The sequence below is a fragment of the Carlito syrichta genome, unplaced genomic scaffold (genome assembly GCF_000164805.1).
Source record: "Carlito syrichta isolate Samal-C Ts95f unplaced genomic scaffold, Tarsius_syrichta-2.0.1 Scaffold313373, whole genome shotgun sequence".
In the NCBI taxonomy this organism is placed as follows: domain Eukaryota; kingdom Metazoa; phylum Chordata; class Mammalia; order Primates; family Tarsiidae; genus Carlito; species Carlito syrichta.
Window position 1 is genome coordinate 130,688 of NW_007257469.1, and position 23,883 is coordinate 154,570.

At 36.1% G+C, this 23,883-nt stretch overlaps 1 protein-coding gene and 1 pseudogene across 2 annotated transcripts in view; both read right to left on the bottom strand.

Moving 5' to 3' along the window:
- EXOC6 (exocyst complex component 6) overlaps nt 1-23,883 on the bottom strand; it is a 181,550-nt gene that overhangs the window by 122,004 nt on the left and 35,663 nt on the right. For both annotated transcript variants that reach the window (XM_008070359.1, XM_021718726.1), the window contains 6 exons: nt 18,154-18,200; nt 17,916-18,036; nt 15,011-15,082; nt 9,265-9,362; nt 5,868-5,973; nt 2,227-2,336 (listed from right to left, as the gene is read on the bottom strand). In XM_008070359.1, coding sequence (XP_008068550.1) covers nt 2,227-2,336; nt 5,868-5,973; nt 9,265-9,362; nt 15,011-15,082; nt 17,916-18,036; nt 18,154-18,200 — 554 coding nt within the window. The remainder of the gene's footprint in view (nt 1-2,226; nt 2,337-5,867; nt 5,974-9,264; nt 9,363-15,010; nt 15,083-17,915; nt 18,037-18,153; nt 18,201-23,883) is intronic.
- LOC110596736 lies at nt 22,364-23,122 on the bottom strand (annotated as a pseudogene).

Sequence of the window (23,883 nt, forward strand, 5' to 3'; positions counted from 1 at the left end):
TCCCGAACCCGCGGGCTCAGGCAATTCACTCACCTCGGCCTCCCAAAGCGCGGGATTACAGGCTGAGCCACCGAGCCTGGCCCAAGCTTGATATCTTAATTAGATATTAGTCCTATGTTTTAAGAATCAACATTTAGATTACATACGAAAAAACTTGTTAGAACATACAAACTATATGTACTACCAAATTTAGAGAATATTAAAGTAATTTACATTTAAAGGAAACCTAAGTCCACCCAAATGTGAATCAAATCGTTCTCTACCTCTTAACTTCTCCACTGGATTATTCACAAGTACTCTAATTTCAGGTTCCTAAACACTTCTTGTGTATGTGTGTCTTCCTCTTTGTCATCACTGATTCTGACTATTTCAGTCTTTTTTCATCTCCTTCTTGAACCGTTGCCTTCACCTTCTCAACATGACTATAAGCCTCCTCAATCCATCATCCACCTTGAGGCCAGAGTGAACTTTTAAAATATAATTCTAGTAATGCCATTCCTTAAACATTCTTCAACAGCTCCCCAATGTTACAAAATAAAATATAAACACTCAGAGTTGTCATCTCACATTTCTCATTTCATTCTCATAATCGTCCTAAGAATTATTTCCCTCATTTTACAGACAAGGAAACTAGTTTAAACAGATTAAATGACTTGCCCAAGGTCCTACTACAGCTAATGAGTGCCAGCATCAAGAGTCAAACTAAGGTCAGAGCCCAAAAAGACAGAACACATAAACTCAGGATTGAAAGCAAATGTCTTTGTATTTGAGCCAGTCTCACTCTGTCGCCCAGGCTGGAAGGCAGTGGCATGCTCACAGTCACCACAGTCTTGACCTACTGGGTTCAGGCGATGCTTCAACCTCAGCCTCAAGCAGCTGGAACCAGAGGGGCATACCAGCCAATTTTTTTATTTACTGTAGAGACGAGGTCCACATTCTTTACTTATTCTACTGATTTTGTCTGAATTCTCTCTTTAAGGCTATTTGATAAGAGGGAAAAAAACTACTAACAATTATCAACTTTTCAATAAGTGGATACCATAGAAAAAAGAGGATACTGGTGAAAAAGATTAACAATAAATATAAGGTGTGAACTTTGTTTGGACCCCAATTCAAACATATTAACTATAAAAAGACAGTGTTGTTTGTTTGTTTCTGAGACAGGCTAGAGTGCAGTGGCAAGTTCATAGCTCCCTGCAGCCTCAAACTCCTGAGCTTAAGGGCTCCTCCTGCTTCAGCCTCCCGAGTAGCTGAGACTATATGAGACTATAGGCACACACACCACCATACTTGGCTAATTTTTTTTAAATTTTTATTTTGTGGAGATGAGGTCTTGCTATGTTGTCCGGGCTTGTCTTGAACTCCTGGCCTCAAGTAAGCCTCCTTTCTCGGCCTCCTAAAGTATCGGTATTATAGGCATGAGCCACTGTGCCCAGACTAAAAAGACATTTTGAGACCATAATAAAGAGAATACAGATATAGACTAGGGAATTGATGATATTATAGAATAGTGTTAATTTTGCTAAGTGTGGTTACATAATAAAATACCCTCAAAGTTTCTAGAAGCACACACCAAAGTATTTAGGGGTAAAAGGTCATTATTTTTGGCATTTGTTTTAAGATATGTCAGCAAAAAATTTTTTAAAATATGGCACAATATTTAGTACTTTTTATTTTTATTTTTTGAGTCGGAATCTCACTCTGTCACCCAGACTGGAATGCAGTGGCATGCTCCTGGCCACAGCAGCCTTGACCTACTGGGCTCCGGCAATCCTTCCACCTCAGCCTTCTAAGTAGCCAGAACTACAGGCGCATACTACCATGCCCAGCTAATTTTTTATTTATTGTAGAGACGAGGTCTTGCCAAGTTGCCCAGGTGGGTCTCAAATCCACAGGCTTCAGCAATCCACTCGCCTCAGCCTCCCAAAGTGCTGGGATTACAGGCTGAGCCACCGAGCCCAGCCCATTACTATTAAGTCTAGATGCTAAGAACACAGGGGTTTTCTATCAAATTAACTCTACTTTTATATGTGTTTGGAGATTTGCATAACAAAAAGTTGAAAAATATAATATTAGATTTATAGCAGCTTAGGGTTAAATGTCACTAAAATACAGAAGCCTATCCAATGAAGTAGCAATTCATTAAAGAGTTATGGCATGAAAATAAAATGTCAATGTTCCATAAAAACAGTTATAGAAAGATGCATTTCTTACTACTAAACTTACCTCCGGTGAAGTGACTCCGAAAATTTAAGGCTGGCATAAATAAATTCTTTAACTTGAATGTAAATATGAGGCACTGACTGAGACATGGGGAATTTCTTTGGGAAAGATTGCTGTAGAAAGAGAAAGTTAATATGGTTTTTGAACTTTTAAAAATCATCTAAAAATATAAAATTAAATTGATTTCATTCTAGCATTAATAGTAAATACCTGCATAAAAAATGCTACATTATTTTTGATATTTAAAAAAACAAAAACAAAATAAAGTAGCAATTTGCCCTCATTTCTTAAGTCATATTATCAGATCATATAATTTATTTCAACAAGCAGAGAAAGCATATCAGAAACTCTGGTGTGTTATGATGGTGAGTATACTGTAGGGGATACCTACTTGTCTGCTTCCTTGTATCCATAATACAAGAGTCAGGGTGGCCATGAAAGTTATAGGCCGGCTTCCGTGCTCAGAGTCATCAAATAATTCTAAGGCTCCCCTCACTTGCCTTCAGTGATAGCTTGATGTCAATTCAAGAAGATACCCAGTTTATCCCAAAGTTCCTAGAATACCTGTCGGCAACCTTCTGACCACTACACAGTTAAACACTGGTATACAGCAAATGGCTTACAGTGTGCTTCCTGGCTAAATGACTTTATAAGTCATTATCCACTGGAAAATTTTCAGTCTCCAAAAGATTTTCCTCCAAGATTTTCACCAAAAAAGCCCTCGTTTCTATTCCACTTAGTCTAATATACTCTTCTATCTTCACACTCATTGCAACTTTGTTCATCAGTAAAAATACCCTCACCAATGACCTAGTTAATAAATACAGTGGACTTTTCTAGCCCTCATGTTACCTGACTTTTTGAAGAATCTGACACAACTGGTCCCTTCTGCTTCTTAAACGATCTTCTTTCTTGGTATCCTGCTCCATGCGGGTTCTCCTATTCTTCTACCTGTTCTATGTCTCTTCCTCCAGCCGTTCCTTAATTATCGCGATGCGTGACTGTTCTACCCTACACCTTCTCTTCCTACGATGTAGTCTCTCCTTGGATAACTGCATATACTCTTAGGACTTCCATCACCATGCAAGTGCCAATGTCTTCCAAACCTGTAACTCCAAGCCAAGCCTTTATCTTGATGTCCCAAAGCCATATATCTACCCACTGGACATTGCCATTTGGCTATGCCATTTAAGACCTACTCAAGCACGTTCATCTTTCTCTTCTAAACCTGCTTCTCTTGTGTTTCCTCCCAAAGTGAGTGCTGCCACCATACAAGGCAGAAAGCTGGCATCCTACTGAATCCCTTTATCTCCCTTACCCTCACATGCAAATGCTCGTCAACTCTCATTGGTTGCTTCTACTTCCTACACTTCTCAAATCAACTTCCATGACCATAACCCCCATTCAGGTCGCCAATCCCAATGACATCCCTTGTGCTTCATCTCTTGTACTTCATCAACCCAGACCTTCATACCACAGAACTCCAGCCTTCCAGCATGCTGCTGCCACTATTTTGAGCAGTGCTAACTTCCGCGAATTATAATTTCCTGTTTATTTTGTCTACTATCACTGAATATAAGCTACTTGACAGCAGAGACTGAAAAACTAGCACAGAGCACCATTTCTAGCATACAATAGGTAGATTAAAAATATTTAAATTTATTTTAATGATATTAAAGACAGAATATATGTTCTTGTTTTAGTCAAGTGATTCTAATCAAATTAGCATAGTTATCTACAAAAAACAGATTTTTTGCATATGTTTTGTCTTAATCTTTTTTCATTCATACTTTATGCTGAAAATAATAATTTAATTATTTGATAGTTTTAGATATTTTCTAATAGTTTTAATTGAAAAATTATAGTTAAAAATAGCAAAAATAAAAAACTATAGTTAAAAATACTAAAAATAAAAAATTATAGTTATAAGAAAAGATTAAATTTTCAGTTGTCACATTTAAATTCTCTGTATAGCTTTAACACCTTATTAAAAAGTAGTTCTTGGCCGGGCTCAGTGGCTCAGCCTATAACCCCAACACTTTGGGAGGTTGAGGTGAGTGGATTGCCTGAGCCCGCAGTGTTGAGACCAGCCTTGGCAACTTGGTGAGACCTCATCTCTACAATAAATTAAAAAAATTAGCCAGGCATGGTAGCACACACCTGTAGTTCTGGCTAATTGGAAGGCTGAGGCAGAAGGATCGCTGGAGCCTGCCAAGTCAAAGCTGGGGTGGCCAGTGAGTGTACTGCTACACTCCAAACTGGGCGACTGAGTGAGATTCCAACTCAAAAAAAAAAAAGTAGTTCTTCTTTTTAGTAAGTAATATATAGACCAATGAATTCAATTCCTAAGGAGTTTAATCCTAATAGGTACTACATATATTGGAAGCACTCTACAAAGTTAAACTTCTTTTAATTATAAACCTATTTAGTATAGTTTAGTATGACTGGAAAGGATATCAGAGATTATTTAGTTCTACCTCCTCATTTAACAGATGAGGCACAAGTGCCCCAAAGGATTAGCCATTTGCCTATAATAAGCCACAAGGAAAATCCAGACCTAGTCCAGTCCTTTCTACAGATGTTAACTTGAACAAACTCATTACCAGTAACTAAAACAAAGCCACACCACGAGATGAAGAATATTCTGATAATATTTCTTGACAGAACAACTTTGGGATCTCAAAAACTATAGAATAAAATACCTGTCTTGGTCTTTTGTGTGTTAAAACACAGCTATTAGGTATATGCAATGGCAGTGTCAGCTATAATCTAGAAGCTATCCATTTAATTACTTTATTTAATGACTACTCCACATAACATGCTTAGTTTATATATAAAAATATGTCAAAAATTTACAGTTATAATTCACTTAGAAATCAGTCTTGCTCATGATAAGGAGATAAAAATGTAGGAAGAGACTAAATTATAAAGAGTGGGTGAAATAATAAAGGAGAGTAGGAAGGAAAAAGCAAGAACAAAGGTGACAGTTATAGGAAATATGATGTCCTTTTCTCATGAGATCTAACTCTACCCAGAGATACTGGATAGATACAGGTGTGTATGTTTGTGTAGGTATGTGTACACACAGGCACTCATGTGCATTCTGAGAACAGCCTTCACCCAGTCTACTTCCTTTCTCTACCTTGTCTTTTGTTCAGATATCCTGACTCCAAAAATACATATCACTACTTCAAAAAGAAATCTGTAGGTAACTACTGCTTTTACACATTACTTACTTACCCAAGATAAACTTTTTGTAAAAGTGAACTTCTTTTAAAATCTTCCACAGCAATGACCATTTCAAAGAAATCCTTCTCTCTTTCGCTGTAGTGTACTCTTATAACTAAAATCTACTTATCTAATTTGGAATCCACTCAACAACAGTTAACACCTGCCCTGGAAATCCACCTGACATTTGGAACAACTGCTTCTAGTATTCCCAGGAAAGTCCCTTTTTAAGGTGTGCAATAATAACATACTCTTTAAAAGGTAACAAAATATAATTAATTTTCCCAAATAACACATCAAATAAACTGACCCAAAAGAAGCCATTCTTATTTACAGTGTCAGCTTAATTTTATGTAGTAATTCATATCATAAATTTATTTTCAAGAAAATTCTTGACATTAAAAACTAGCTCGTACCTTTTCAAGGTCTGGATCTTGAAAGGGAAATTTACTGATGACAATTTTATATTCTTCTTCATTGACAACAGGGATTGGGCTATAATTATCTTCTTCAAAAATATCCCTGTTAAGAAAGGAAAGTTGAACACTTATCACTATAAGACATACCATTAGAGTGCTAAAAGACAACACCTAAAAATACCTAACTTTTACAAAAGTATTTTTTACTTGTTGATGAAAAGTCCAAATAGGAAAACACCATCTCCACATACAGAATTCTAAAATTCAACATCAAGTCTTATTCCCCCAAATCCATCACTTTCCACTAGTTTGATGTATCCTCTCAGCACTTTTAGTTTTCTATTCTGGAATACTCTCAAGATGATACAAGCTGAAAACATTTCTTATCTGTAACTAAAAACAAAGTCATCTAATGGAAAGAATTCCAGCCATATTTCTTTATAGGGACAATTCTCAAGTTGTATGTCTTGTGTTTTCTCTCTTCTCAATAAGATTATAAACACTTGAAAATCAAAGCAATGTGTTATATTTGTTTAGTTTCTCATAATGGTGTGATTAGTAAAGGACCTTTTTTTTGGTTTGTTTTAATCAGCGTCTCACTCTCACCCAGGCTGGAGTGCAGTGGCACAATCACAATGGCTGAGGTAGAGGGATCATCTGAATCTAGCAGGTCAAGGCTGAGGTAGCCTTGCCACTGTACTCCAGCCTGGTCAACAGAGTGAGATGCCCACACTAAAACAAAAAATCTCTATCTGAATGAACCCATTAACTTCCCAGAGAGAAAATAATACCTCATGGTTTCCCAAGCTTTGGGGAACAATCTCACTACTGGAATTCTTGAGATAGGTAAGAGAAAATAGCTGGCCCAGTACAGTCTATTAACAATTATAAAAACATACACACCCTCTAAAGAGGCCAATTAAACATCAACTCTGTATGACTTTCTATCTATAAAGACATCATATTGTATTACAGTGTATAATAGCATATAAGTTATCAATGACCATCTCTGTTAATAAACACTACCTCTATTTTCAAAATATTTAAAGTAAAAAACTGGTGGCAGTTATATATGATTCATCAGAATTGTCAATTATCTATATGAGATGGCATCTTGACAATATCACTCTGGAAGAATTTTTTTTTTTTTTTTGAGTTGGAGTCTCACTCTGTCACCCAGACTGGAGTGCAGTGGCCGCTCCCGGCCACCACAGCCTCAACCCGCTGGGCTCCGGCGATCCTTCCGCCTCAGCCTTCCAAGTAGCCAGAATTACAGGCGTGCGCTACCCCGCCCAGCTGACTTTTTTTGATTTTTTTTTTATTGTAGACATGAGGTCTCACTGCCCAGGCGGGTCTCGAACCCGCGGGCTCAGGCAATCCACTCACCTCAGCCTCCCAAAGGCGTGGGATTACAGGCTGAGCCACCGAGCCCGGTTTTTTTTTTTTTAAAGAAAGAAAAGTTTCTTTAAAAGTAAATTAGAGAGAGAAAGAGAAGGAAGAAAGAAGAGTCACCTCCCCAAGGTGAGGGAGGGGACCAAAGCCAGGAAGCATGGCAACAGCCATAGCTCAAAGAGCACGTGGCCACACCAGAGTCTAGCAAGGCAATGGCCCTGGAGGAATGTTAATACAAAAAACTCAAATAAAGATTTGCTTATTTTATTTTATTTTATTTTATTTTTCTTTAATAGAGACATGGGCTCACTATGTTGCCCAGGATAGTCTTGTGCTACAGGCCTCAAGCAATCCTCCCACCTTGGCCTCCCAAAGTGTGGGATTGCAAGCTTGAAGCATGGTGCCTGGCCTGTTTAGTTGGTTTTAACAGAAGTATATCACCTGTGAGCTACTTAGGCATTTAAAAAAGACTTCTATAACAGTATTCAGAATGTCACCCTCCACAGTTTTGAAAACTGATGGAATAAGTGCTAAACTGGTATTATCATTTAACATACTTTTAATATAATCAAATAATGACACATTAATTCTATCATATTTTGTGTATGCAAGCTGTAAGATCTCAAGATTGACTTTTTTTTCTAAAAGAGAAAGATAATGAGACAGAGACAAAGGGAGGAACAGAGAGAGGGAGGGCTGGGCCATGTCTCACACCTATAATCCCAGCACTTTGGTAGGCTGAGGCAGAAGGACTGCTTCAGTCCAAGAGTTCAAAACCAGCCTAGGCAACAAAGCGAGACTTCATCTCTACAAAAAATAAAAAGATTAGCTGGGAATGGTAGCACACCCCTGCAGTCCCAGCTACAAGGTCAAGGTTGTGGTGAACAGTGATTGTGCTAATGCACTCCAGGTTGGGTGACAGAGAGAGACCTTGACTCAAAAAAAGTCCCAAAAACCAAAAAACCCCAACAACAAAAGAAAGTAAGAAAAGGGGAAGAGAAAGCTTTTAGTAATCACAGGGGGGCAGATTTCTCTTGTAGATAGCACTACAAAGTTATATAGATATTGAAATACTTTTTGTCCATGCCCTACAGACAAGTAGTTAAAGCAAAAGTAATTTTCCCATTTAGAGTTGTTAAGATTCTTAATTTAGTAATGTTGTTTCCCCAAACAAAATGTAAAAGCTGTACATTTCTATCTTAATACAAAACACCTTTGAATACTTATATCCTTATAAGCACTTAATCATCTACTGGGGAGAAATTACAGATATTAGAAATAAAAGTACAGATAATTAAAAATTGATTATAAAAGCTGCAGCCACTATGAAAACAGTATGGCAGCTTCTAAAACAAATTAAAGATATATTTAACATATGATCTGGGTAAAAACCCAAAATATTTGAAAGCAAAGACTCAAACAGATATATATACTATACTTATATTCATAGCAGCATTATTTACAGTAGCCGAAAGGTGAAAACAACCTACATTTCCACCAGCAGATGAATGGATAAACAAAATACTGTGTATGCAGACAATGGAATATTATTAAGTCTTAAGAAGAAATTAAATTCTGACACATACTACAAGATGAATAAACTCAGAAGACTTTACGTTAAATGACCCACAAAAAAGGACAAATAGTGTATGATTTCACTTATACGAAGTTCCTAGGGAAGTCAAATTTTAGAGCCAAAGCAGGTGGGGGTTGCCAGAGGTTGGGGGAAGGAGGAAATGGGGAGTTTAATGAGTGCAGAGTTTTCATTTGGGAAGACGAACAAGTTCTGGTGATGGATGGTGGTGATGGTTGCAACAATGTGAATGTACTTACTTCCACTGAACTGTACACCAAACAGTGGTTAAAAGGGCAAATTTATGTTATGTGTATTTTACCACAATAAAAAATGAATTATAAGCATTTTATTAATATGTATGAAATCAATTACTTGAGCATTTAACAAACTCATTCACTATAGTAAGGCACTATGGCTTAGACTAACCTGAAAACTCCAGCCCATTTCTTAAGCAGTGTTTCATTGTATTGATCTCTTATTTCAAATAAAAGGTCAAAAAGTCGGTTCACTGGAAAACCATAACCCTAAAATAAAAAAAAAAGCAGATAAACAAATCAAGTGTATAAAAATATTCATTTAAATGTTGGGCATATAGAGAGTCATTTAGAAGGGATCACTAGATCACACTGTGTCATTCCCATAGTATATTTTTTAAAAAGATATCCTTCTGACTTTCTACTAGAACTAGATTGCATTAGGTAAAATAGAGGTCTAGGCAACAACACGCTTGTGTTCATTGTGGATGATAAAGCCAGCAAGCACCAGATAAAACAGGCTGTGAAGACGCTCTATGACACTGATGTGGCCATGGTCAACACACTGATTAGGCCTGATGGAGGGAAGAAGGCATGTGTTCCACTGTCTCCTGATTACAACACTTTGAATGTTGCCAACAAGATTGGAATCATGCAAACTGAGTACAGCTGGCTAATTCTAAATATTTATTTTCACAATGAAAAAAAAACAAAAGAGATCTAGAGAGAGTTTTATGGGAATGGAGTAATTTTTCCATTTATTCTTTCTCTCTTCAGTTAAGATTACAACGTTAGCCTTAAAAAGTATCAGCTGGAGAAAAAGTTCAAGATAAGCATCTATGTAACCGTGTCTTGGGAAGTAGTGCCTAGTCAAGACATATGAAGAAAAGGGACAAATTCTGTCTGAAATATGCTAGCTTCCTTTTGTACCTTCAATTTAAGACTTTGTCATATAGGGAAAAAATTCCTATCTTTCCATCAAACATACATCCCCAGACTTTATTCTTTTCCAACTTCCAACTCACTGAAATCTTCCCTATATCAGGACCAGACATTTTCTCTCCCCTCACAGGACTGTCCACCTTCCTCTCCAAGGTTTACCTCTCATCTTTGTTCTTGGGCCTGTCTCCTCCGATAGAAACCATTCCATGGGTGATTTTTCTGGATCTACTGTCTTTAACTTCCACTGGTCCCTTTCCCTTGGTTAAATAAACCTGCTAAATTGTCTCCTATCTTTAAATCAAGAAAACAAGAGACCAAAAAGTCCTCCCTCTATGTCTGGGGCCTGCCAGCTGCCTCCCCCTGTCACCCCTTTCATACAGTCAACCCTACTACAATCTAACTTTACTCCAATTCAGCAGTGCCATAGAGTATTTCCTAAACATCAAATTCACTGATCTTTCTCTGTCTGACCTCTCTTTCCTGACACTCTTCTGCTTTGAATTCCATAACACCAATCACTCTCCTTGTCCTCCTTCCACATCTACAAACAATCCTTCTGGTCTCCTTATTTACCTTCTTGCTCTAGACTTCAATGTTTCCTTCTAGCTCTCTTAGGGTGATCTCACGTCTAGTGACTTCAAACAGACTTTTTTCTGATGATTCCAAATTTGTATCTTTAGCTAGACCTTTTTAAATTCCAAATATTTAATTCCAGCACCTGTTACACATCTCCACTCAGTCAGCCAGCAAGTACACTGAAGTTAAAATCTCCTTCCCTTCCAACTAAACCAAGTGTTCTTATTCCCTATCCGTAATAATTCTATCAATCCAGTTAATCAACAGAGAAACTAGAAAATCATCTAAACTCTGCCCACACACATTTCATCAGTCACCAAATTTTATTATTTGATCTCTTTTGCATGTCAAATCTATCATTTGTAGCATCATCTACCCACTTTTCTTTCAGATATAAATAAGCATTTTATTAATATGTGTAAAATCAATCACTTGAGCATTTAACAAACTCATTCACTATAGTAAGGCACTATGGCTTAGACTAAATGTACACATACATTTTTTTTTTGAGTCAGGGTCTCACCCTGTCACCTAGGCTAATGTATAGTGGCATGACCATAGCTCACTGCACGCAGCCTCAACCTCCTGGGCTCAGACAATCCATCTGCTCCTTCTGCCCCAGCCTCCCAGACACATGCCACATGCCCAACTAATTTTTTTACTTTTAGTAGAGTCAAAGTCTAGCTATGTGCCTAGAGCTCCTGGGTTCAAGCAATCCTTCCGCCTCAGCCTCCCTAAATGCTGGGATTACAAGCATAAGCCACCACATTCAGCCTCTTCCAGAAATAGTCTTAGTGCCACACTGCTTTATTTCAGGTCTTTAACGTCTCTTCCCTGGACCACTGTAAGAGCATCCTAAATTGAAATCCCAACCATCTGTCTCTCTCAATCTATTTCCAGACTTGCAAAATTACCATTTTAAAGTGTAAACCTAGTTAGGTATAGTAGCTCACAACCTGTAATCCCAGCACTTTGGGAGGCTAAGGTGGGAGGGATGCTGAAGACCAGGAATTGGAGATCAGCCTGGGCAACAAAGTGAGACCTCATCTCCATAAACAATCAAAAAATTAGCCAGACGTGGTGGTATGTGCCCAGTCCCAGTTACTGGGAAGGTTGAAGCCGAAGGACTGCCTGAGCCCAGGAAGCTGAGGCTTCAGTGAGCCATGATTGTTTAACTGCACTCCAGTCTGAGTGACAGAATGAGACCCCAACTCAAATAATAATAACAATAATAATAATAATATTAAAAAGTGTAAATCTAACCATGCCATTTGCCTGGCTGGAAACTACAAAAAGTGGTTGGGCACGGTGGCTCATACATATAGACCCAGCGCTTTGGGAGGCCAAGGCTGGAGGACTGCTTGAGGCCAATTTGAGGCCACTGACAGATGGTTGGGATTTCAATTTGTCAGTCAGGAAGACTCTGCCCCTGCAAGAAAAAAATAAACTAGCCAGGCATGGTGGTGTATGTCTGTCGCCCCAGCTAGGGAAGCTGAGACGGGAGGACAGCTGGGGCCCAGGTTGAAACTGCAGTAAGCTAGGATCACATCACTGCACTTCAGCCTGGGCAACAGGGTGAGAGTATGTCTCTAAATAAAAGTACAAAAGGCTTACCAAAGTCCCATGATACCGCTCATGATCTGAGTCAAAGTATCTCATCAGCTTCATCGCCACCGTCATCCTTCCTTGCTCCTCCCTGTACTCTACAGTTTTGAATGCCACCAAACTATTGAGTCTCGCGTTCCCCACAGCACACCGCTATCTATAGCTCACACATGCTGTTTTATTCTCCATTCGTGTCCTTTTCTTATCTACTTGCTGAACTCAGTCTTCCAAATCCAGCTCATGGTCCAACATTCTGTATAGCCTTCCCCAACTCCTGGAATCAAAGTTAGTCATTCCATCTTCTGTGAGACCACAGCTCTTTAAAATTATTGCTGTATTTCCATGCCTTATTAAACATCTTATTTGTTTACAACTAAACAGTGAGTTTCTTGAAACCAAGGATATATCTCTATTGTCTTGCTGATTTTTATGTCTTTACCATTTTGTACATCAACTAAACTGATAGATGTATTGGGGTACTTTAAAGTGTTAATGAATGAATCAATAAATGTTTATTTGTCAGTAAACAAAACTATAAATAGTCTGGGATTTTTTTTACTTTATTGTTTAGTCAGCTTTGTTTTAAATGATGAAATAATGAAATACTGACATTTAAAAAATAAAATTTCCTTAGGGTGGCCAAGTGCCAAATTAAAATACTAAATATCATGCAATATTCTTTAATTAGTTTTCATGAAGACACACCCCAGTTCTTCTATTAATAAGTATAACTTTAAAAGCCAGTATGCATTAATTCCATATAAGACCCACCTAATACTAAGCCTGTCAATTTTCAGTGAAATGAAAATACTACAGAAATTCCGAATAAGTAGGAAAGACTGGTTTGTCTTCTCCAACCTTATTTCAAAGTAATACAATGTGAAAGGTACCCCCGCAAGGGTTTATGTAACTTTCATTGCTGCTTTTCTAAGGCCTCCATTATCTGTCTTTTACTTTTCTTTGATTCTCTGGAGAATTCCTTAGAACCAGAGCCAATACTCTAGACTCAGTTGTACTCAAAGTCCAATCTAAGAACTGTTTGTTAGTCTACAAAGAGATAAGGACCTTATTCCAGAAAATAAAGCAATGCTCCTACTTATAAAAGAAAGTCTCGCTTGTAGCAAGATGCTAATTATGCTAAACTTTGTACTTAATGAGATGTTCACTTATATTCTGACAAAAACTCCTTTTTGTTATGGACTTAACAGACAATTTGCAGACTAGTATAAACAGTTTGCAGACTAGGAGTCCCAGACCAAACTTTGATTAGAAATGCTTTAAGTCATTAAGGATAGCAAAATTCCCTCAAGCTACTTAGAAATGAGTCCCCCAAATTAGGGTAGCCCCAAGTTAGAATTACCAAAAAATTTCTTGCAGTAAGATCAATATTATAGATATAGTTATCATGAAATTTACAAAAACAACAAAACTCACATTATTAAAAATTTCTTGCAGTGAGATCAATATTATAGATATAGTTATCATGAAATTTACAAAAACAACAAAACATATTATTAACAACAAAAACACATTATTATGGTGTTACAATATACGCCATACAAATTAATAAGGACATAAGGTGATAAAATAATGTACCACAGGAGTTGTGGAATCTTTTCCTTTGGGTTTAAGAATAAAGTTGACAACTGTAATTCTAGGATGTAAAGACTTGTGATAAAGCAAATAGTTTAAATAAGCATTTTTCAAAGCATATTATATAAAGTTCTAGCTCTAAGAGATGTTCTATAGGGAAAAAAGATTCAAGGGTCAAATATATTGAAATAAGCTGCATACCTCTCTTTTGGAGACTTACGGTATAAATCTGCTCTCTGAATGGTTTTTAGTGGAGAATTCTGTTTTACTTTACTTAGCACTTCCCAAACACTTTGGACCACAGAACACTTTTAAAGTAACATCTCTTATCACACTTTGGAAAATGCTAGTCTATATTTCATGAAAAGTTACTTTTAACCATATAATCCCATAAATTTAAGCATGAAAACAAAATGCCATAAATTCATTATTATCTGTAATCAAGAAAGAGGGAAATAAGTCTTAAAACTTTGATATTAAAAGATCACAAAACACTGAGTCTTGAAATAATTTAGTTTCAATTTAATGAAAATTAAATTAAATTTTTAAATTTAATAAAATAATCTTATTTTTGAAAAGAAAAAAAAACCAAGACTCAAGTAAAGTGATTTGCTCAGTCGTAGAGCACATGGCAAAGCAGAATTTAGGAAGGAACTGAATGTATACAGCTTTCAAATTACATTCATATAAGTATCACATTTAAAACTAAAAACAATTCTGCTAACTAGTAACTGATAAATCCATTTTCACAAATGAGGATTCAAGGCTTAGACGGTCTGCAGGTAAACGGTTAGTCAACAGCACAGGCAGAACAGAAACTTGAGGTTTATGTGATTACAGAGCCCATGCTCACTTCCCTAAGGCAGAGCTGGCATCTTCTCATTTCTAGTTCAGGTAGTGCAGCGTGCTTTCCATTAAATCCTGTGCTGTTTTTTCAAAACAAATTGTTAAAAAACTTTATTCTAACTGAATACATCACTCTAATATTTTAAAAGATAATAGTATTCCATGAGCTCTGTCTTAACTTCCTAGCTGAAAACGAGGAGGTATGAGCAGTCCTGGGCAATCCCCCAGCACATAAGCAAACATTTATTACTACTAATTTACTGCCATTAATCCATGATAAGATAAATGAGTATGGTCTACATTCTCTATGTCTTTAAGTGCTCAAAACAGATATTAATTGCTACGTTACCACCCACCTGCAAAGTATCTGCAAATATTACAATAAGATTCTTCAGCTCCAGAACAAGATCAGGATCAGTGCAATATGACTGAAGGCAGAAACATAAACAAACAAAAACAACAACAAAAAACCAGAGTCATTTGGTTAAAAACTAAGAACCTGCATCTAAGGAACTGGTATCAATTTAATGGACAAAATAATGGTCGCTCACTTACATTTGTATTTGTATTATAAAGTGTTTGATGTGCTTATTAGTTATCTATATTTCTTATTCTGGAGATTACCCATGCATGTTCTTCACATGTATTTTTTGTTTTGGGATGTTTACCTGTTAAATGATCACTTAGACCCCTTTAAGTTTGAAGAACAGTAACCTGGTTCTATTTGATAGAAATTTTTTCCTGAGTTAAACTTTGATTTTAAGTTTTGTTCACAGTTACAGTTACGTGTGGACGTTTTAAATGCTTACATAATCAAACCAACCTTCTCCCTCTCTGGGTTCTATTTTAGAAGTCCGTCTTCCAGGATTATAGAAATATTTACCTCTGTGTTCTTTTTCTGAATCTGAATTTGTTCTCATAATGTATTAAAAAATGCAAGGCTTAAAAAAAAAAAACTAAGAACCTGAAAATTTGTATTTTAATCTGCCGGACTTATAAAAAAATTTAAAATCCTGCTTAGTTAAACCCACAGCTGACTTTCTTTTTCCAATATAAAAATGACAATTCAGCCTGTAATCCCACGCCTTTGGGAGGCTGAGTGAGTGGAATGCCTGAGCCCGCGGGTTCGAGACCCGCCTGGGCAGTGAGACCTCATCTCTACAATAAATAAAAAAAATCAGCCGGGCCTGGTAGCGCATGCGTGTAATTCCGGCTGTTTGGAAGGCTGAGGCGGAAGGATCGCCGGAGCCCAGCAGGTCGAGGCTGCGGTGGCCGGGAGCAGCCACGGCACTCCAGTCTGGGCGACAGAGTGAGACTCCAACTCAAATAAATAAATAAAAATGACAATTTAAGTATTTTCTTAGTAATTAATCAAAAGAAAATTATTAATTTCAAAGGAATAGTGAAATTCATTCTGTTCCTCTCATACCAGTTACTAAGATTTTGAAGGTGATATGTTGCATTTAATATGTCTTCATACCTGATGTCATAGAATTAACATAAAATATACTATAATTTTATATCTTCAGAGCTCATCTGAATATCAGCCATGATAAAATGTACTGTTCTTTATTAATATGTTAGAAAAAGTTGTTTATTGGATAAATAGTACACTTAGAATCTACATACCTGTCAAGTGCGGTGGCTCATGCCTGTAATCACAGTGCTTTGGGAGGCCAAGGCAGGATGAAAGAGTTAAGACCGACCAGCCTGGGCAACATAACAAGACCCTGTCTCTACTAAAAAATACAAAAATCAGCTAGGCATGTTGGTGCACATCTGTAGTCCTAGCTACTAAGGAGGCTAAGATGGGAGGATCGTTGAAGCCTAGGAGTTCGAGTTTGGAGTGAGCTATGATCATACCACTGCACTCCAGTCTGAGTGACAGAGACCTTCTATTTAAAAAAAAACTACATTCCAGATAAATAAAAATGTGTTGTACTTATCATCTAAATATCATGTAAGCCAACAATCTACTTAGTATCTTTTACATTCTATTGTCAATATAAAATTATTATAAACATGAAGGACCAAAAAAAAAAAAAACGAAATTATTTTTTGAAGGGGAGGTCACTTGTAGAACATACCATTCCCCACTAGCTTAGTTTGAGAAACCCATCGGCATTAGTGTACAAGCAAGTGTTGTTGTGAGAGGCTGCATTTGGCTTCAGTGAATTGTTTTCTGGAGATTCTTTCAACATGTTTGCCCATTCATGATGGGTGATTTATAAGCAACCTTCCCACATCACCTTGAGTGCTCAGCAGTTTTTGATCAAATCACCATGACCCCCATGTTCCACTCTCCCCATTTGCCTGATCTTGCCCCAAGTGACTTTTTTTTGTTTTCTCAGATTAAAAAAGGCCTCAAGGGAAATCTTTTGCTGAAGTGAAAGAGGTGAAACAAAAAATGGCAGAAGTACTAAAAGGCAGCAAAATTGAGGAGTTCAAAAATTGTTTTGAGCAGTGGAAATAGCATCTTGATAAATGCATGGCATTAATTCAAGAGTATTTAGCAGGTGACCGAAGTTTAAACATGAAAGACTAAATATACCAGTTTTAATAAACAAATTCTTGGATTTTGGGGGGTTCCCTCTTATAATAGATGGTAAAATTTTAAACAGGGGGATATTTTATGGAAGATAAACTACTAAAACTGTCTTAAGGAAAAGTCTACACCTATCAATTATTAATTTCAGTAGTATTTATAACACTAACATATATGTTATTTCTATAAAACACATTAGAAAAACATTTGATCATTTAATTTTCACCCATAAAATCCTCCCATTACATAACATTTTATTATTTAAAATTAATTCAAGTTGAAAATTGTAAATTTTTAAGAAATTCATAATTATAGTGTATTACTGCAAATTGTAAACATCGAAGAACAAGTTCTACTGAGTTTTAATGGTGGGGTTTATTTTAGAAACAAAGAATTTGGAATGATAATTAAAAACCCTTTCTTCATAGTGCTTTTCAGTGATCTAATGAAGAGGTCAGTTGAGACTAATGAGACCAGCTTAATTCTTCATTTTCTATAATGCTGGAATAAAAGTGTTTTGGGAGACCTCAGTCACTTGCAAAATCACAGCCTGATATTACCAGATAAACAAAAGCCTGGCATTACTACTTCCAAATTTGAGAAATTACCAAAAAATGCTGTATGATGGAGGTACAGTTTTCCTCTGACATTATGAAGCTCAGAAGTTCTTCAAGTAACTGAATTAAAATTTTAGTAACATAAATTGTCTGACTTACTGAATGAGCTCTAAGGACAGCAATTATCTTTGAGAGGGCCATGTTCCAAAGTTCATCAGTGTATGCCCTGGTTACTAATCCTTGGGTCACATGTAAAATGTGATCTTCTACCACAAAGAACCTAAAAACATTAATTACAACATAGCATGTGTCAAAAAAACTCAAAAAGAAAATAATCATTTCTGGCATTTAACATAATATAAAATTAATAGTAGTTATTTCCATATTAGATACATACCCTACAATTTGAGTGAAATATCTTCTATAGCCATCAACTGTTGCATGCTTTAAATGAAAAATAAAAATCAATTTAAACCAATAAATACCAGCAACATAAAAGTTCCAAGTCATTACAACTTAATGAACAAATATTTATTGAGAGCCTACTATATGCTGCATACATTTTTAGGCATCAGTGATACATACACTTGTAAATAACAAAAAGTCCTTGCCCTCATGGAATATACATTTAAAAGGAGACAGCCCATAAACAAGCTAAAAAGTAAATATGATTTCAGAATCCTTTTCTTGACAAACATGTTAAAGTCATCATCACCTCTCACTTTGGTTATTACTTCACCCTCCTACATAATCTTCCTAGCTTCTAGGCTTGCTCCCTACAGTCTACTCTCTATACAGCCGCTGGAATGGTATCTTTCAACAGTAATCAGATCATTGTATCTTCTGCCAAAAATCTTTCAATGAATTTCTCCGTGATTTGCAACAAAAGCCAAACTCCCTAAAAGTCATTTACAGCTGCCTATTGTTTATAATTTTAACAAAAGGCATACAGGAAAACATTTGATCACCTGATTTTCATTCAGAAAAAGTTTATCATATGGAATATATCATTATTTCAACTAAGTTAAAATGTTATGTTTTGCTTATTTCATAAATGTGGTAACATTTTCAAACATCTGAGATTTTTTTCATGTTTAGGAGGATTTTAAATACTTTTTAGCTTAAAATACTATGATCAGAAAATATCCACACGATAGCAAATACTTAATATTTCCTGATACTTGCTTTATAACATAGTATGGAATCAAACTTTTTATAATGGTCCATGTGTGCTTTAAAAGAATATGTTTCTATAGTCATTGAAACAAGATTCTACACATTCTATTATATTAAGTCATTTAAGCTTGTTTTGTATCCTTACTGATATTCTGCCTACTTGGTTTATAAGATATCGATATATGTTTAAAAATTCTTGTGGCCGAGCATGGTAGCTCATGCCTGTAATCCCAGCACTTTGGGAAGCTGACATGGGTGGACTGCTTGAGCCCAGAAGTTCAAGATCAGCCTGGGAAACACTGCAAGATCCTGTCTCTAAAAAAGGGGGGATGGGGGAGGGAAACAACTTAATAAAATAACAATTCCTGTAATGGATTTTTCTATTTCTCCTTGTAGTTGTGGCAGATCTTCGGCATATTTTAAAGAATTTAAGCTTTAAAAAAAAGTCTATCAAGTATCTTTAGTCGTTTTTTCACTGGGACAATTAATCAAGGCATACAATCTGCCAAATTGTCAGAAATTATCACTCCCTAACATTTTATATATTTATTTGTTGATCTTTTAAAACTCATGATCTACCCTAACAGAATATAAGTGCATGAGAAAAGGGGCCTGTCTTATTCACTGCTGTACCCTTAGCACCTAAACAAATGATTGGAAATAGTAGATGTTCAATAAGTATTTGTAGTTGAATGAATAGTGACACATGCTCTAAAGAAATTCAAGCAGGGCAAGGGGATAAAAAGTGACAACATAACCAATTCGAAATATTCCCATACCTACCATACTTGACTGGGGTTGCAATACCAGTCTTACTTGCTTCTTCTGGGCAATTAAGACAATGTAGGATAGTTTAATTTCATTAACTCCCATCTCATTCCAATTTTTATGTTAATGTTGTATATTTTAATTCAGTCTTATTTTAATATCTATAATATTTTACTGTATTATTGCCTATAGTCGAGATATATTTGCCTACATATTTACACTTTCTTTGTTTTCATTTCTTCTTGCACCTCTATTCTTCCATTTGAAATCATTTTCCTGATGTGTGAAGTATATCCTTGAGAACTTCCTTAGTAAGTGTGCCTTGGTGGCAAACTCTGCTCTTCTTTGTCTGAAAATGTCTATCTTTGCCCTTGTTTCACTGGATATAGAATCCTAGGTTGACGGTTATTTTCATTCAGCACTGACAATATTTCATTGTTTTGGTTATTTGAAAATAATCTCTTTTCTCTTTGGGTAATTTTAGCATCTTCTATTAATGCTTGTTTTTAAAGTCAAGAGTACTGAAGTATAATTTACATACAATAAATTAACCCTTCTTTACATGCAGAGTTTGTTGAATTTTGACAAATGCAGACAGTTGTGTAACCATCAGCAAAATCGAGATATAGAACATTTCTATCTCATAAAGTTCCCTAGCATCCTTTTTGTAGAGAATCACTCTGCTTAATCCCCAGCCCTTGGTCACCACAGATTTCATTTTGTCCTGTAATTCTGACTTTTCAACAATATCATATAGCACAAATCATACTGTATATAACTCTATTGTGTATTATTATTTGCACTTAGAATAATGCTTTTGAGATTCATCCATATCACTGTATGTATCAATTTCCCTTTAGTGCTGAGAAGCATTCAATTTTATAAATGTACAACCATTTTTATCTATTCATATGAATATACCATAATTTATATATTCACTAGTTCATTGTCTAGTTTTTGGCATTTATCAATAAAGCTACTGTAATCATTTACATGTGAGCCACTATGTAAAAGTATGTTTTCATTTCTCATGAGTAAAACTATCCAGGAGCAAGACTGCTGGATCAAATAAGAATATGCTTCACATACTGCCAAGCCATTCTCCAAAGCAGCAATATAATTTTATACCTACCAGAAGTATATGAGAATTCCAGTTCAGCCACATCCTTACCATCACTTGATATTATTAATCTTTTAAGTTTTAGTCATGCTAGTAAGTATGCAGTAGCATCTAATTGTGGTATTAATTTGCATTTCCCTGATGAAAAATTATACTTAATAACTTTTCATATGCTTATTTGTAATCTATATATCTTGGGGTAAAATATCTATTCAAATCTTTTGTCCATTTCAAAAACTGGTTTATCTTGTCTTTAATTACTGAGTTGTACAAGTTCTTTACATATTTTGGATACAAGCTCCTTATTAGACATGAGTTTTACAAATATGTTCTCCAAATCTATGTCTTGGTCTTTTCATTTTTTTAACAATGTCTTTTGAAGAATAGAATTTTTAAATTTTCATATTCAATTCATTCATTTGTTTTCTTTTATGGTCCTTGTTTTATGTATCCCACCCAAGAAAATATTGTCTAATCCAAAATTTCATCCTTTGTTTTTTTCTAAAAGTTTAATAATTTTGGCTCTTACATTCAGGTTCATGATCCACTTCTTGAAATACTGAATGAGATAAAAATCAATATTCATTTTTTTGTATATGAATAATGTAATGCTTTTGTGGTCAGAGAACAGACTTCATATGACTTTAAGCCTTTTATATCTGTTGATATTTATCTTATGGTCCAGAATATGACTATCTTGGTGAATCTTCCATGTGCACTTGAAAAGCATATATAAGTCTGGCATGGTGGTTCAGCCTGTAATCCCAGCATTTTGGGAGGCCAAGGTGAAAGGATTGCCTGAGCCATGGGTTCGAGACCAGCCTGGGCAACTTGGGGAGACCTCGTCCCTACAATAAATAAATTTTAAAAAGCCGGGCGTGGTAGTGTACACCTGTAGTTCCAGCTACTTGGAAGGCTGAGGTGGAAGAATCTCCTGAGCCCTGCAGGTTGAGGATGGGGTGGCTGTGAGCGTGCCACTACACTCCAGCCTGGAGTGTATATATTCTGCTGTTTGGGGTAGAGTGCTCAATAAATGTCAATTCTATCAAGACAGCTGATAATCGTTTTCAGGTCTTCCATTTTTTCTCTTTATCTTTGGTGTTCTGAAATTTCGTTATAAGGTTCCTAAGTATGTATTTCTTTTTGTTTAGCCTACTTGGTAATCTTTTAGCCTGACTCTGTAGATTTCTTTTCCTCGTCTGTCCCAGAAAATTCTCAGCCATATGTCATCAAATATTCCTCAATCCCATTGGCTTTCTCCTCTTTCTGAAACTCTGATTAGATATACATTAGGGTTCTCTGTATCCCATATCTCTCTTCTGTAGTTTTTCCTTTTGTTTCTCTGTGATGCTTAATTATTTCCAGATAATTTCTTCAGATCAACTAAACATTTTTTAAAATTTCCTATAAATTATTTTATTGTAAAAAACTATTTGACATTAAGGCTTCTTATGCTCAAATTCTAAAAGTAATCCCCCAAATTTAGTCCTCAACTGAATTTTGTACAAGATTTGTTTTAATATTTACATAATACAAACTAATTTTAATCACTCAGCTCGTCTTCTTCACTAAAATATACGCTTTTCTTCATCCTTGGGCATTCTGAGTCATCTGATGTTGAGGGACCCCCTGAACTGGGTTTCCATTGTTTTTGTTCTTCAGTTTTGGCTTGCTGGAACACTATGGCCCGACCGAGGCTGTCAAGAGCCAGGTCTTCCCCTTCATCTTCACTTTCTTCTACTTCCTCAATGTCTTCTTTTGGTTCAGGAACTTTTTTTTTCCTTTTTCTCCTTCTTTTTTGGAGGTTCATGTTCTCCAAGCATATTTTTAGGACAGGCATAACTCAAGTGTCCATTTTCCCCACATTGATAACACTATATAACACTTAGATTTATCAAAGTAGTTTCGCCTTCGGATGAACTCATCTGCTCTTCCGTTGTCAATAGCAATACTTGCGTTTATCACTCTGCCAAGTAACTGTTTGTTGTCTATTGCCCTGGTACAGTTTTGTGCAGAGTCTTTATCCAAAAATAAAATAATCGCAACCCCTTTACTCCTCCTGGTATCTTTACCTTTCATTATAGTAACCTTTACAATTTTGCTATACTTGGAAAATATCCTGTATAAATCGTTGTTTGTCAGGGAAAAGGGCAAATTGGATATATACACTGTACTCTTACTTGGAGCCAATCCACCACATATTTCTTCAGGGGGGTTCCCAGGAGACCAGAGGAATGCGAGCCCTTGGCTCAGCAGGGGCTTAAGCCCTACTCTTCCTCACCAACTGGAGCAGCCTTGGCATCACGGGTCCTAGAAGCTGTCGGGAGCAGAGACAAGGTAGTGGCAGCAGCACTGCCTTTTCCCGGTTCTGTGCCTCTCAGCCTTGGAAGCGGGCCCAGAGGTCTGTTCTTAACATTTTTAACTTCAATTAGTTTACCTTCAATTTCTAGATAATCAGCTTGATTTTTCTTCACATCTGTTTGGTCATTCTTTATAGTTTCTGTTCCTTGTTTATATTAGCAAGCTTGCCTTTTATTTCATTATATTAAATAGTGTTATAATATCAATAATTCAAATAATTTTAATAACTCAAAAGTCAGAATTTTAACAATCGACTTCTGGTACTATTTCTAATGATTCTCATTTGTTTTGTAATTAGTTTTGACTGTGAATTGCTAATTTTAACTCTGAGATGAAGGAGCAGAAATCTATATTTGCATCTGCCAGGCATTTAGAGGCATTATCAGCATGAAACCACTTTAAACTAAATTTTGAGCTTGAGATTTTTTTGACTAAGTAAAATGAATTTGTGTTACAAACACAAGCAGTGACAAACTGCTTTTATAAATTCTCAGGGTCTTTTTTTTAATCTGTTCACTCAGCCTCAAGATTTGAGATATGTAATTTTCCATACAGTATCTGCCAGAGGGAATACAGAAGTTTTTAGACAGTTTTATCTCTAGCTCATCCTAATAACGGAGCTTTAAATCCTTTAGAATCTCACCTTTATAAGGGAGACGATATCTTATTAGACACTTATGTGGGGTGGGCTCTGGGTTTAGC